This window comes from Scleropages formosus, chromosome 4 (assembly GCF_900964775.1).
Source record: "Scleropages formosus chromosome 4, fSclFor1.1, whole genome shotgun sequence".
Classification (NCBI taxonomy): domain Eukaryota; kingdom Metazoa; phylum Chordata; class Actinopteri; order Osteoglossiformes; family Osteoglossidae; genus Scleropages; species Scleropages formosus.
This window is the reverse complement of record NC_041809.1, coordinates 38564967-38580345: the sequence shown is the minus strand read 5'-3', so window position 1 is coordinate 38580345 and position 15379 is coordinate 38564967. Positions and strand designations below refer to the sequence as shown.

The window sequence follows — 15379 nt, the reverse complement described above, 5'->3', positions numbered from 1 at the left end:
TCCAACAAACTCTATATGGTGTTACTGTCAGCCCACATACCTTATTCACCACAGTGAATTACACTGCTTACATTGGGTCACTCATCCATACATCAGCGGAACACACGCTCTCTCTGTCACTGACACACTCTGGGGGAAGCTGAACAGCATGTGTCTGGACTGTGGGAGGAAACCAGAGCACACAGACATGGGGAGAACATGCAAACTCCACCCAGACGGAGCAGGGATCGAACCCGCATCTCTTGCCCCACCCAGGCGCTGTGAGACAGCAGCGCTACTCGCTGTGCCACCCCGCCACCCCACCGAGTACAGAATACCTCTCTTTGGCCGCACTGCCAAGCGCCTTCATGACGACACTGACACACAGGAGAGTATCCGTGAGAGCAGAGCAGTGTGTATCGGTGCGACAGCACAGCCCTCTGTTGAGCCTTTGAATCAGCCTGAGGCCTCGGAGATCGGTTCAGTAGAAGGTATCGCGTGGTGAGTTAGGAGTAGAAGCTGCAGTTTGGACGTCCTTTCTTCCTCCCTTCCTCCCTTCCTTCCTTCCTTCCTTCCTTCCTTCCTTCCTTCTTGTCACGTGTTCCATGTGTTTCCAGAAACCGTTGAAGGGTGACCAAGGTCACTTTCGCCAGCTCCTACTAGCAGATGCCCGGAAGAACACAGCATCTGCTCAGGCTTTGCTCTCTGGCCTCTGGAATGCAGTGTTTCCCCTGTAAAGCCACTAATTGGCTGTTCTGTTGTTTCGCTTCCCTTCCTTCCCAAAGGAGCTCTTTTAACACAGGTTAAACACCTACAGCAATTCACAGCGCTTCTCTCTCAATACCGTGTGACACTGTGAGCTAAAGCTGCGGCGATGGCACAGCTGTCCTTGGCAAAACCGGAGCAGAAACGAGCGGTGTGTACTGTAAACTGAGACCGTTCCCAAAGCTCACATATTATGAATATTATTTGTTGTGTTCATCTCTGCCGTTGCTATGGTTGCATCATATCAGCCAGTGTGGCTAAGAGCTCCGTTGGCGAACTTGGGTACGAGCTGAGAGCTGCGCCATTCTCTGTAACAACCAGTCGTTTCCACGTTCTACCATGTTGTCCGATTAAATGTTGATTAAATGGGGTTCGGTGCGGCTTCCGTGCTAGTGGTGGGACTGGATAACGAGGTTTAATATAAAGGGATGAAAACCAGAGTATTGGTTCTTTGTTTGTTTGTTCATTCGTTTGTTCGCTCGTTCATTATCAGTTACCACCGGTCCGCTGCAAGGTCGTGGCGCTCTAGAGTCCGTCCTGAACGCGCACAGCGCGAGGCAGTGTTCACCTTGAGCGGGATGCCAGTCCGTCACACGCATACACGCGCTTGAGGGCAATTCAGAGTTACCGGCTCACCTAAAACAGTGGGAGGAAACCAGAGCGCCCAAATGAAACCCACGGAGAACATTCAAACTGCACACGCACTGAGCTGGATTCAGACTCACGTTCAAACACACAGCCCCAGAACTTTGAGGCGCCAGTGCTACCTGCTGTGCCACCGTGCTGCCCCAGGGGATCGATTGCTTTGTTTTGTTTACTTCACAGAAGTCGGCGTAAGGAGGAATTGCCTGTTCTATGTTCGATGAACACACCCGTCTCAGAGGCTACAACTGAGCTCTTTGCTATCGTCCTTGTTACGACATCAAGTGACCTCTTCCGAGTAGAAAGGAGTATTGCGATGACTTGAGAAAGTGACGTTCTGAGCGGAAGGGACGCTGAACAGTAACGTCCCTTCTCTGAGCAGTGCTTTGAGCCTGTGTGCAATGTTCTGGGAACGTGTGACATGAAATGACATTGCGCTACATGTCACTACGCCGTGAGCCGCACGCAAGCGGCCACCATGGCTGGACCTCTCTGCTCACGAACGTGGCGTCCGCTTAAAAAAACATCCCAAAATCACGCAAGTATGAAAAGCCTGCAAGAGCCCCCGAAAAGCTCACACTTTGCCTAAACTGCTCCTCACGTTACCTTCCGGAACTCCTGCCAAGCGTGTCTGGGGAATTGCTCCAGCCGTACATAAATGAATGCTGCGGGACTGGCCGTCGCTGCGGCTGTTGGAGCCGCGAAAGCGTAGCTCTGCCGCAGATGCATCTTCTTTCCCCTGCCCCGGTTGCTCCGATAGAACACGTTGGCGAAGAGGCAAAGCGGGCGATTTCCGTGAGCTCGCGTACGAGGGACTCCGTACTTTCCTGCGGGCCGATCCACCGCGACCGCATTTTAATGGCAAATTAAAAGTAAAATTTACGTTACGTGCTCTTATGGAAATCAACTTCTTCTTCGTGCCGTTTCATTTTATTTTGCAGTTCTCTGCTGAAGGAGCCCAGCCCTCAAGAGTTAACCATTCGGGCGCTTTCTAAAAAAGCTCTACAGCACGTGTTCTTAAACGCTCTGCTTGGTTCCAGTTCGCTGTTAGCTCCCGTGGGTGTAGGCGATGTCCCCGGGTCAAGCCAAGGCCTCAAGGGCAGGGTGCGCCTCGCTCTGCCGCAAAGCGTAAAGCACGACGCGGTCGCGGGAACCGCCGCCGTGTCGCAGGAGACCGAGCGACTTGTCGTCCGCCTGCGAGCTCTTAACGCTCGTGATCTGCGCGACTGCGCCGCTCGGTCGGCCCTTTTCTTTACTTTCCCCGCGCGGAGACCCCCTGCGCAGCGGGCAAGTCGCTCCACGGGACTCGGGTGTCGAAGTACGGAGCGGCTCTTTAGGTGGGAGAAACTGCACTTTTCACCCTCGGTGGCCGTGTGCAACCGAACGTCCTTTTTTGGTCTCTTTTCGCCGCAAGACTCGTCCCTTCTGAGGACATGTTGTCTGCTCAAGTTGTACGACGTGAGCAGAGATGAAGAAATCCAACTTACGAAACCGATCAACTGTTAAGTAAACAGAGCCGCGCCACGTTCCACTTCCTCTTTCCTCACCACAAATCAGACCCCGCCTACGGTCACACTTTTACACGTTCAGAAATAGGTGGTGACGGGTCACACCCCGAACTAGAGTATCTGACTCCTCTTAAGGATGACGCCGACTCGTGAGCGGGTCTGACAAGGTCCCGACAAGGTCCCTTGTACTACGGTAAGAGAAATGAGACGCATTTACACATCGTCCCATGCGTGCAGTCGCGATGTCAAAGCAACGTCTCCTGCTGCATGTTATTTCTGACATTTTTCCCCGCTGTCTCCTCGTCTCCTTTCCACCAGCCGCCACCAACTTGGACTCGGAGCGCGAGAGATCAGCCCACTTCCGATCGTCATGGCAACAGCATGCGAACGTGTTCGGCTCGTGGAGCAGGCCGGAGTGCGTGCGGGAGCTGCATGAGGAGGCGCGGCTCAACCTCCACCGCCTGCTGCAAGGTAGGAGCGGGTGAGCGGTGAGCGGGGGGCGTCCAGGGTGTCCCTCCAAGGCCGCCGGCGCCTCCGTGTCGGCCTTTGCCCGGACACCATCGAACCCGCCCGCCGTTTACCTTTCTTCCTCCTGCTCTTCTGCATCCTTCACTTCTCATGTGTTGCATGCGTACCTGAGCACGTCCCCGCTTTCCTCCTGTCTCGCGTGCGTTTCTCCCACGTCCTTCTCACTGTGCGCCTCGCCTAAAATCGCTTCTCTCCGCACCGCCGTCCGTTTCGACTTATTTCGACATTTGTGCACCGCTTCTTATGAATGTTTCAGATGCGAAGCACTGTATATAAAGCCCTTCCGACTCTTCTCAAAATATGCAGGGGGCGTCTCTCTCGGCCCTCCCGCCGCCTCTGTGCGTGCGCGTGTGCGTGTCTCACAGGGGTCCTTTCCTGCAGGGTCTAAGTGTCAGCGGACCCGCCGGTGGTCCCTGCTCCTGTTACGCGTGCCCTCTGGGTACTGATATAGAAGAGAAGCTTCTGCATGCCTGAGCTGATTCGAACTTGTCCTGCGCTGTCGCCTAAACGTGAGATTCGCCGCTTGCCTTTCGTTCATCATTTTGAGTCCGTCTCTGACACTGTGGTTTCAGGCACGGTGTTTGGAAAGTGCTCCGCGCTCCAACGTGTGTAAACCTTCTCTGTAGTTCCCCTTTATCTCACCTTCAGTCGAGCGCGCCGCTCGGAAAGAGCCGCTTGAGCGCGCGAGTTGCGGCTCTGCGGTAACGGGCGCCGTGAACCCGGCCGTGGGTTCGTTCTAATGAAAAGTTTGCGCTCGTCGGCTCCGGGAGCGATGCGCAAGGCGTCGGGATGACGGTGGGCGGTGGCAGGGAGCGACCCGCCTTCTCTCAGGAGCAGAAGGTCACTGCAGGAAGACTATTATTTTATTCAGATTTTCTCCACTTCCACAAAAACACTGACCCACCCAAGTTACTCGCTGGTAGTACAACCGTTGCCACCTGCTTTTCTGAAGTGAGGCTTGTGAAGTTTCTCCTTCCTTCTTCGGATACGTCGGGGTCTCCGTACGGCCGCGGCTCCCGGTCCTTCCGGGGCCAGCGGGGGGAGCCGCCGCCCTCTTCCCACCTGCCCCCGGGCAGAGGGCAGCGGTGCTCCCGTGTCGGTGCAGGCGGAGCCTCTTGTCCTCGTGCTGCAAGCGGGATGTATTTAAGCGACTGCAGAGTGCAACTTTGCCAAGATTTCGGAGCGCCAACCGGAGGGCGCGTGTTGCGAAGCGCCTTCCGCACTTCGCACGCGATTGTACGCTCGGTGCGTGCCAAACACACACTAATGCAACGTACACGTGTACAGAAACGTTTACGCCTTAACGTCTTCGGTGCCCGGAAGGCGGTTCAGCAGAAACCTTTTTTCTTTTCCATTTTTTCCAAATGTGCTGTTTTGCATTTTGTCAACAAAGGGTCGGGGCTACATGTTTACACAAAAGGTCCGGGGGCTCGACGATCCTGCGTACCTTCATTACTGCTCTGCTGCAGGGTCGGTGTCTCACCTCGCAGGGTCGCAGGGTCGCAGCGGCACCCTGTGTCGAATGTGTCGACGCACCTCATCTCATTGCATCTATTTCGGATCGTTTGGAGGCCGGGGCAGCGTTTGCTTCGCCTTTTTAAAAGTGCACCTGTTTAAATGTGAGCGTCGACTTCACGTCGGCTGCGCTCGCTCGCTCGCCACAGCGGAATTCGCCGGCTGCGGCGGGAAAACGTGCCGACGCTCGAGCGTGCGGGTAGGCGACGGCGCAACTTTCGATTTCCGAAAGAGCCGCTCTAGTACGTAGGTGATCCTAATTAAAAAAGGATTAAATGAGTTTGCTCTCAGTTTCCTGTCTGTGGGCAAACTTGTAATGTTGCCTTGCAGCAGCAATGAGTGCATTAACGCTGCAGCTTAACACACATTTCCAGCAGGAGGCCTTTGGCTCAAGTGTGTGTCTTCCGTGAGAGGAAGGAGCAGAAAGCGAGTGTTTCCGGACGACCGGATGCAGCTGAAGACGTACTTTACGCATTTTGCACTCGTCCATTACGTTGGGGACACAGAAGAAAAGTCGTTTTGCCACAGCTGATGTTTCCAAATTTTTAAACTAGTTTTTTACACATAATATTACTGTGTTTCCTCAAAGCACAGGGAGACCTCGACGTAGAAATAACAGATTCCTTTCGCGTGCAGGGTGTCGCACGCTTCATTTTGTGTAACGAATAGAGAATGAAACATTCTTCATGCTCTTCTCATAGTTCGCAAAGCTTCAGCTTAACGACAGAGCAACAGCGCAGAGGTCATCGTGTGACGTTCATTCATTCATTCATTCATTCATTCATTCATTCATTCATCTGGGCTCTGGGAGTCCTGCTTCGCGAGGTGGCCGCAGCGGCCCAAAATTCGTGCTCTTGCAGCCGATGCCCCGAAGGCAAACGGATGTGACATTGCCAGCGCTAGAGCTCTCAATCCTGGCCCGGCGGCCCGATTGCAGGTCCCCCGAAAGGAAGCGAGGGATTTGCTCAGAGCTTCTGTTCACTCCACCCCTGTGAACTCCCATTGTGATGGAGCGACCAGCATTGCTAGGCAACCTGGCACCCGTGTCCAGGCATCCACACTTTCTCTTAAGGGCAAGTTCAGTGCTTTTTTCTCCAATCTGCGCTAGGGGCAGAACCGGAGAGGAGTGTGGGAGGGAGCTTTGTGGCCCCGGGCGGAGAGAAAGGAGGTGGGCGGGCAGCTCTTTGGGGTGTGGAGCGACTCAGGGTGTGCGAGGAGCCCGATTTGAAAAGGCCACAATCTGTGGGGGAGGAGGGGGAAGAAAGTAGTAGTAGGACCCCAGAAAGAGGAGAGCTTGCTGGAGACTTCACTTACCTGAGCGTGCATGTGTGTGTGTTTGTGTGTGCGTGTGTGCGTGTGTGTGTGTGTGTGTGTGTGTGTGTGTCTGTCCACGTCTTGTGTGCGCTGAGCAGAATTCGAGGAGCAGCTGTACGGGGACAAGGTGACAGGACAGACATTCCGACCAACTGGACAGCCATCCTCTCCGAGCTCAGAGGACACAGGCCAAAGCAGCAGCCGGAGACCCGACTTCGTCTTCCTGGTAACTTTACCCTGGGATTTACGCTTCGGAAGAGGGCCTCTTTTTTGCCGCTTTCTTACTGCGGTTTATAATGTGCATTGGTCACAATTGAACAGAATTAGATTTACAAGGATTTGGGTTTTATGAACTTCATTGGTCCTGTACGTGAGGTGAAGAGAACGTCATATTCCACCAGTGAACGTGCGCCGGCGTTTGGACGAGTCTTACCGAATAGTTCCTGTTTTCGAAAAACAGACATTTGGCAGGTGGGCGGGGAAGGTCTCCAAGGCCTTCGCTCAAATCTCCAGAGTGCCTTTTACTGGATTATCAGCCGAAGTGTGAAACTTACGCATGAAGCATATCGTAGTTTCAGAGGGTGCCGAGAATTTAAAGCAGCTGAATACATTTAAAGCCGCAGTTTAAATGACAAAAATTGTTTATTGTTCCTTAATGACACTGAAAGCGGTTCACTGTGATCTTTTAATACCTTGAAATAATTCTTCACGAGCAAACAAACTGCAACATAAACTATGAGAGACGCACAGATTTTTTCTGCCTACTTCTGTCTTCACATTACTGCATTTGTATCCGTCCTCAAATGTGTGCTGTGCTCACCGCAACGTGTGACAGGCGCGTGACGGCGGCACCGTACCCGTAGGGTTCCCGGCGTCCGACACGGGTGGCGGCAGTCCAGCCCGACCACACCTGCTGTCGCGCTCCTCGAGGGGACCCCCTGTGGCCGAGAAGCCCCGTTGGTACCTGAGATGCCGCGCTCCCGCCCGCCTGCTGCCCGCTGATGTGACAGGTTAGGTTTTTCCCGGAGTTCTCTTCTCTCCGCTGCATTCTCCTCGATGCATGTGATCCTGTGTTTTCCACTCTTTTTTCGTTTTCTCCTTGTTCTCTTCTCTCTGTTCATGTTTCCTTTTGCCACCGCTCCCCTCTGCACGGTGCAGTACATGAGGTTTACTGATGCACTTAAACCACTGGCCACTTCCCAGGACCCAGGAAGTGTTATTTTGCTTGAAACAGGTAGAAGTTGCTATGGCAACCCCAGATTTTCCTTTGCCTCTGAGTCTCAGATATGGAGATGTAAACAAGAAGGGAACAGCGAGAGAAAATAGTCTTGTCCTCACTCTACATGCTCCGCTTCCCAACTCTTTTGCTCGTCTTCTTACATGAGGCACATACAGTGAAACATGTTACGTTCTTCTGCAAAGTCAGCCATTTGGTTTTCGTGAGTCAATTCACTGTGTCCAATGAGCAAAACGTGTTTACATGTTAAAGTTATAAAGAACAATGGAGCAGTCTGAGGATTTGCATTAAATTCAACTAAATTCTAAATCTTATTATTGCTAATAATTGGCGCAGGCTCTACGCTGCCTGGAGGAGTTTGTCCCCGCGGTCGTCCGGATGCTATAAGGCAGAGGATATTTTACACGTGATGCTGGTGCTCAGCAGGGCACTCTTAGGCGCTGTGGTCTGGAGGAGCACTGGTCTGCAAAGAGAGGGGACAGTTGCACACAGTGGAAATGCGGTACGATTTCTGGACTGGCGCACCATCAAAGCCATGGCGGGAACCAGACGGGCACCTGCGTGGACTGGCTGTGTGCAGCGTGAGCTTCTCTTCCTCTTCAGACCACAAAGTGGAAATCGCATCGTATGCGTAGTGACCACAAAACAAAATGCACTCAAATCTCATAGCTGTGGAGCAGGGAATTACGTTTCTGCAAACAAATATGAAAACAACGTTATGTCTGTTTTCACTGTCCGTGAGAACGTGGACTGTACGAAATGTACTGCGTTGTTCTTGTTGGATCTGTTGAATCTCTGCTCTTCGCACACCAAGGGAATGAAATTGTGTGTCCTTGTGGCCACTAAAGAGTGAGGCGGTCAAATGTTTTGAGCAAATAAAAAAATTGTGTTTCATCAGATTTGTTGCTGTTCTATTTACCCTGGTAAATGTCTACCTTTACTGAGATCAGGACCATTTCTCTTTGTCCCACAGGGGATCTCAGTGTTCCTGAAGAGACACTGGGTTTTGACCTCATTCAAGGTGTCCACTCTGCTGAGCCTCTGGGTGCAAGGCTTTCAATGCCATCCTCAGAAACGTGCAGCCACCACGTACCACTGAGGAAGAGCTGCAGCAACTTGGACGAAGGAACGATGGAACATGCTGGCCTGATGTGTGCTAATCCCTCCTGGAATGGGCCCAAGGGCTCAACATTCTCTCCCTCTTCCTGGAACGACTCTTTCAGCTCCTTTGGGCTAGTTCCCGGTCCTGTGGCCAGCGTTGCCTCGCCGGAGCACGCGACCGGCACGTTCGATAGCCCCTTCAAGGGCAGCTCAGGTCACTCTGTGAGCTCAGGGTCGCATTCCAGTTCCTTTGCCTCCATACCGACAGAGTCATCAGCCAAGACTCTGAGTTCTCCCCCACCAGAGGCTGAGTCCACGCGGGGCGTGACCGATGGGCCTGCCAAAAGTGCCGTTGAAAAGGGGGAAAGGAGGTCCAGCAGAGCGGGAGCTTTCCAGTTCCGTGAGCGCTCCCTCTCCACACCCACAGACTCTGACTCGTTCTGTTCAGCAGACAACCCGAGCGCGACCGAAACACAGCCGGAGAGTGAGAGCTATGCCCCGCGGTACCCCAGCGGGAGTTCAGAGGAAGGCACAAGCGTCGATAGTGTATCTGTTGCAGCCTTGGACTTCATGCCTGATGGGCGACCCCGGTCAAGGTCTCGCAGCATCTCTCTGAAGAAGCCAAAGAAGAAGCCGCTGCCTCCTGTGCGCAGCGTGTCCCTAAAAAACAGTCTGAGCACCAAGGTGACCTTTGGGGACGGAAGGCCCAGGAGTCTCATCATTACCAGCGAGCACCTGCAGGACTTTCAGCCAGACTTCATCATGGATTCCAAGCAGCTGCAGAACATGAAAGACTTTTCCCTGTCTAACAGAAGGCGAGCTTCTGACACTCAGGCATTCAACAAGGAGGTATCGTCATCCATCAGTGAGTGTAAATTGCCTGACCCTGTCACATCCACAGCAAGTTTGGGTACAGCCAAGTGTGCTGCAAGGTCCGAGAATCACAACGCATATGGCCAGCTGGAATGTCCCATCTCCTTTTCCGCATCCCAGGCTACCTCGCATTCCAAGGTGTCAGCTCAGGCTGAATCCAAAATATCCCCTATCAAGCCAGCCGGGCTGATGTCCCCATCCAGTGGTTACTCCAGTCAGTCCGAAACACCGACTCCAACCATCCCCACGTCTGTGATTATGGGACCGTCACCTTTAGGCTGTAAGATGCGGCCAAAGATCCCAGAGAGAAAGTCCTCCTTACCTGCCACATCTCAAGGCGACAGAGCCACTAGGTCTCGATTGTCAATTGAGTTACCTGTGACATCACACCTGGACTTCTCCTCCATTAAGCTGAAACCCAAAGCCAGTCGGCGGCACTCTGACTCTTCTACCGCCAACAAGCCTGGACAGAAGCTGAGCCCAAGCCAGTCCATGATGCCCTTGGTGACACAGACTGACTTACGGAATGTGCGCTTGCGCTCCGTCTGCCGCTCTGAGCCTGAGGACAATACAAATGCTTCCTCTGACATTATTGCGGAGGAGAAACATCCGGTTGCTGCCCCCACCCTTACCCCAAAACCAAAAACCAAGCCACCAGTGGCAGTGAAGCCACCTTTACCTAAACGTCCCCCCAACCTGAGTTTGAAGTCTCATTCCGTCCCGCTCTCCTCTGAGTGTCAACCAGCCACATCCAGGGATCTCCCCAAGCCAGTGGAGAACATCTATAGAGTGGTGAAGAAACCCAGGGCAAAGAAGCAGCCCCAGTCTCCACTGAGACCTGAATCAGTTGAGGAAGCCTGTCAGCATCTGCAACAGCAAGACTCAGATAACCAGCAAGTCCCAGACCATTGTGCCCAGTCTGTGTCCAGTGGGCCAGAAGCACAGAGCTACAACAGAACACTGCCCAGCAGGGTCACCATCTCCTCCTTGGCAGAATTAGACAGGAAGTGGAAAGTGCCTCCACCTGTCCCAAAAAAACCCAACATAATCTTCTTGCCTGTCAGTGCTTTTCCTAGTACTGTGTCTGCAGGTCGACTGGTGAACCCCCCAGGGGCTAACACTGTCCCCACATGTCCGGCTGTGTCTGGTAAAGATGAGAACCGCATGACAGATGGAGTCAGTCCACCAGACCCTGAACAGCATCTTCACAGAGGAGAACCTGTTTCCCAAGCTTCGTTGGGTACGCTATGCAATAAAACTAATGTCGAAAAAGCACAGTGCTCTCGAGATATTATTATGCAAATGTTACTGGGAAATACACTTTGAATATATCGAGTGAGAGCATTTATTATGGCTTTTTTGTTAGTTGGTCATGTGATTTTCTTCTTTTAGTCAAAACAGATTCAGAATATTATCAAGGAAAAAATTGTATAGTATTGGCCCCAGGTTGCACAAAAGTATTGAAAAAGTTTAGGAATTGTGCCTTCAGACAAACTGATTGCTGCTTGTGATTGTGTGAGATGTTAACTGAGAGGAGTATTTTCACTGAAGCGACAGCAAATCTGCTGGATGACAGTGGTGACAGAAGTTCAGAAGATGTGGACCATGAGAGGAGCACAGTGAGCACCACGGAGGAGGAGGACTACGATGATGTCTTTGTGCAGAGCGCAGCATCCCACACCACAGAGGACCTGTTCACCATTATTCACAGGTAGCGGCTACAGAGGCGCTTGCTGACGATACCTTTGGCTGAAGGGGGGTGTGAACATTCTGTCATGTCACTGTGATCCTGCAACATGCCAGCAATCCTTGACATCCTTCATGGATCCAAGGCTAGAGGTCCATGTGTGAGTGTCCGGTCTCTGTAAGGATCTACAAACCCAGAGAAGAAGCTCGGTAAAGATCACAGTGAGTGAAAGGCCACAGGTGGTTTTCACTTTCTGTCTACAACTGACCCCTTCCTCAGCTTGGCTAAAATCGTTCCCACTAATAAACAATTGGAGAAACACTCGTCTACATGCCATCCTCACTGTATTACTTTGCAGACAAGCGTCTTGCACCTAGAGAGACGTCTTATAAATCAGGGGTTCCAAGTGCCGGATGAACTTGTTTTCGGCATCGAGTGACTAAGGAATAATCCAAAATTATTGTCACCTGTGACCGCTGAGTACCTTAGCACTTAGGAGGCAGCAGGTAGAATCTGTGTGTACTCTGAGTCTCAGCTACACGGTAGGACACATTTCATGTGCATAATGCAGTTTCCTCACACTAGTTTCTGTTCCTGTGAAGGTCGAAGCGGAAGGTGTTGGGTCGCAAGGAGCCAGCGGACCATTTCGGCAGCAGGCAGAGTCTGACATCTCCAGTAAAGAGCAGCGGGGATACACGAGTCGTCTCGCTCGCTTCCACACCCAGGTCCAGCTCCCGCAATGACACCTTCATGGCCTTGCTGCAGCGAAAAAACAGCAAAGCCAACGGGGCGGGCCGGGTCTCCGCCATGGAGCTCCTGAAGAGCACCAACCCTCTGGCCCGCCGGGTCACCGAGTTTGCTCTGACGGAGCCGGAGACAGCGGGCCGGTCCGGACCGCCACATGACCACTGATGCATTGAGCGCCTGTTGGAAGGCCGTGCTCTATTTCACGGTGTGCGTAAAAAGATGGACGTCTCTGAGAGGTGGAGAAGATGCTTTTGGAAAAGTGACAACTGATTTTCTGCTTTTGAATGGTATTTTTGGCTGTCTTTTCTAATTACTCTCCGAATCAACGTGATTCTGTCATCGGCTTGTACAGCATGTGATGAGGTGAAGGGACTCTCCTGCTGAGAAGCACCGTGGCTGCGGAAGGCACTGTCGAGAGGACTGATGAGGAAATGCGGATGTCCTGACGCATTCGTCCTGGACAGACGACATTAAGTATGCTGGAAAAACGGTGCATCCATTGAGTGAAGGAAAAGGGTTCATCATTTAAACATTGTTTCGCCTTTTCCCTTTCATATAAAGGATTTTGCTAATTGTACAGTGTTAAAAACTCCATAAAATATTCTGAAGTATTTACAGGATTCAAGAGTAATCAGAACATTCCACAAGAATTTTAAAGTAGGATTTAGTGACTGTTTTACTACAAAGCACTATGATTCCAGTAAGTAGTGGTATTGTTAGCTTTTCCAGATGACAATATATATTGAGCCTACTCTGTGAATATGTGTACATAAATGTATGATTGTATGTGTCAGACAAAGAGATGCTTTTCTATACACCGGTGTAAAGGGAATCTGTGATGGTGACTCTGAATCGGAATTGAAGAGCTTCATGCAGGACTATGCAAAGGTAACTTCAACAAATAAAGTGGGACTTTACTTTACTTTACACTGCCGAGATACTTTTGCGCATGTATCCTAAAAACACGTACCGAACCAAAACCACAAACGGGTCAAGGGTCAAAGGGTCTGGTTGAATTACGACGCAAGAGCGGACAACCAGGCAGGAAGTGGGAGCCCGTTGATCCGGCGGAGTGTTTGTGCGGCATTGTTTCACACTCACTCGTGACTTCGTTTTAGACGGGCCTGACTCTACTTCACTGGTTCTCGTCATCTTACAGCGGTTGGTGCCATGCTCTACGGAGCTCTCAAATGGGCGGCATCTCTGTCTACGCTGCGAGGTCTGGCAATAGCGGTGAAGCTCATTGCTGAAGCTGACACTCAACTGGTCATCTGGCGCGTGTTTGGCTGCAAAAACACTCCGGTGTTCGTCATCCTTGTGCACAACTAGTTTGGCTGGTGTGTGATGGAGAAAAGATTAAGTGAAGCTTGGGTGGGCAACAGCAAGGAAAGTCCTGAATGGAGGGGATGAGCTGGGATGCTGAGTTCAGACGCTGAACTGGGATGTTGAACTGGCTTCCTGGGAACATGGATGAGATGTCCGCTGGGTGCTTTTCATCCATCTCCTGAAGCAGCTCCGGGTCTGAAGCCCTGGTGCTCGACAAGACACCGATCTTCATCACAATCATTTTTTAGAACCTTTGATATTATTTCATGACATCTTGCTACAGTTTACTTGTGTTTACCCTTCGACAAGAAATAAAAGAGATGACATCATGAATAAAGAAGGATGTGATGATCCAGCAACCTGAGATCTTTTAGGCAGCAAAGAGAAAATTGGATTTACGGTAAAAAAGACTTTGGTGCTAAAACACATGCAGTAAAGTAATATTACATGACAATGTGAGTGGGGTCTTGGTAAGTAGGGAGGGGTCTTGCAGTGTCAGTACCTTATCTGTGAGTGAACAACTCACCTGCTGGGGATATAAACCAGCGTTTCGTTTTTCCACTCCTGGAGATGTTGTACGGAGGTTGCAGGCTTGAGCGTCGTCTCTGCTTCTCTCTGCCCCTCTTTAGCCTTCGTTCCCTTTCGGCGAAGGTTATCAGCTTGTACAGAGTTGTGGTCACGCGTATCTGACACGGAAAGCATGCAGTACCTGTACACAAACAATACTGGGAATGATTTATTACATCATTATCTAACAGGTTAAAAAATAAGTCATTTGTGCCTCTTTAGTTTGTTGCTTCTGTTATATTTGCATAAACTCAAAATTCTTGAAAGTGTAATTCCGTAAATTATATAACATATAAGGAGAAGAATGAGGTTTACCAGCATTATGGTGAATGTGGTAAATGGCACAGCGGAATGGTGTGTGTGTGTGTGTGTGTGTAAAATGTACCGGGCAGTGGGACTGTTACCCAGAGAGCGGACGTCCTCTTCCACCGGGACCCTTGTTCACCTTCTCTGAAGGATTTAGAAAAAAAAGCTTTTTTTTCCACTCGTGGGTCTAGATGTCAGCCTGGACGGTTTTGAGGAATTATGTTTTTTATTATATGTCACGGGAAAAACATTTTAAAAGCTCAGAGTAAAAGCCACAGTATCATCATTATAAAATGTTGTGGTGAGTTTGTATGAAACCCTGTCTTGCAGATGTGCAAAACGATATTATTTGAATAAATTATTTTTCTTGCTTAAGTCCTTCTTCCTGTTTGATTGGCTTCTACCGTCCATCCAGTATGAATTTCCTGGTACGGTGCTGCCGTAGTAAACCATGCCTTATGTAACAGCATTCCTACAAATGTCTTCATTTTATTTCTAAACAACTTTTGCTCTTTGTGCCTCTAAGAGGAGTAAATATTTGGCTTTGCTGCCTCCGCGTGGCTCGAATAAAGCAGGTTTGGCTCCCCAGTGCTGTGTGGACGCAAACATGTCCACTACTGTAGGAGCACATATAGTGAGCTCAGCTAAAAGAGCGAAACTCCAGACATAACATGAATACGGCACAAAAAGTGGCAAAAAGTAGCACGACACACTTTGGCATTAAAGCAGCGTTAATTCTCCTTGTCATGTTCTGTGTGAGGTCATGAGAAGAAGCCAGCAGCTTTCAATGGATGAAGGAAAAAAGCTCAGTCTCTTTAGTGCTGTGTGTGTGTGTGTGTGTGTGTGTGTGTGTGTGTACAGCCGTGACCGCAATGGACTATGGGAACAAGATGAGAAAACAGTTGTGACATCAGCGAACGAGCTGGATTGTCTAACATGAGCTCTGTTGTGTGACCACGTGGAGGAACCATCGATGAGGCCAGTGACTCTGGAGACACCTGCTCAGCCTCCCGGGTCAACAGCAGCCAATCGACAGCGGTTGGGTTGAAGGCATCGTCCGGCTTCCTTCAAACGTAAACGTACGAATGCGGGAAACCGAGAGAAAGAGGACTCGTAAGGTTGCGTTACATTTATCCCATCGCTCGGGGATCCAAGTTTTGTGCACGCTGTTCCGGGTTTTTGCAGGATTTTTCGTTTCCAAAATCCCTACCAATCGTACCGTAAATTTCAGCTTCGTGGAGCTCAGAACATACAGTAGAGACTTTGTGCAGACTGGTGCCAGAG

General features: G+C 50.9%; 1 protein-coding gene across 4 annotated transcripts in view; it reads left to right on the top strand.

The window, feature by feature from the left end:
- LOC108934335 (Nance-Horan syndrome protein-like) overlaps positions 1 to 14411 on the top strand; it is a 37368-nt gene extending 22957 nt beyond the window's left edge. For 3 of the 4 annotated variants that reach the window (XM_029251241.1, XM_029251242.1, XM_018751970.2), the window contains exons 2-7: positions 3213 to 3365; positions 6350 to 6477; positions 7087 to 7261; positions 8462 to 10702; positions 11014 to 11173; positions 11752 to 14411. In XM_029251241.1, the coding sequence (XP_029107074.1) occupies positions 3213 to 3365; positions 6350 to 6477; positions 7087 to 7261; positions 8462 to 10702; positions 11014 to 11173; positions 11752 to 12061 (3167 nt within the window). In that variant the 3' untranslated portion in view covers positions 12062 to 14411. Of the gene's footprint in view, positions 1 to 3212; positions 3366 to 6349; positions 6478 to 7086; positions 8070 to 8461; positions 10703 to 11013; positions 11174 to 11751 lie in introns of those variants that run through there. The other variant, XM_018751973.2, reaches the window with a different exon arrangement.
- Positions 14412 to 15379: the final 968 nt, after the last annotated feature.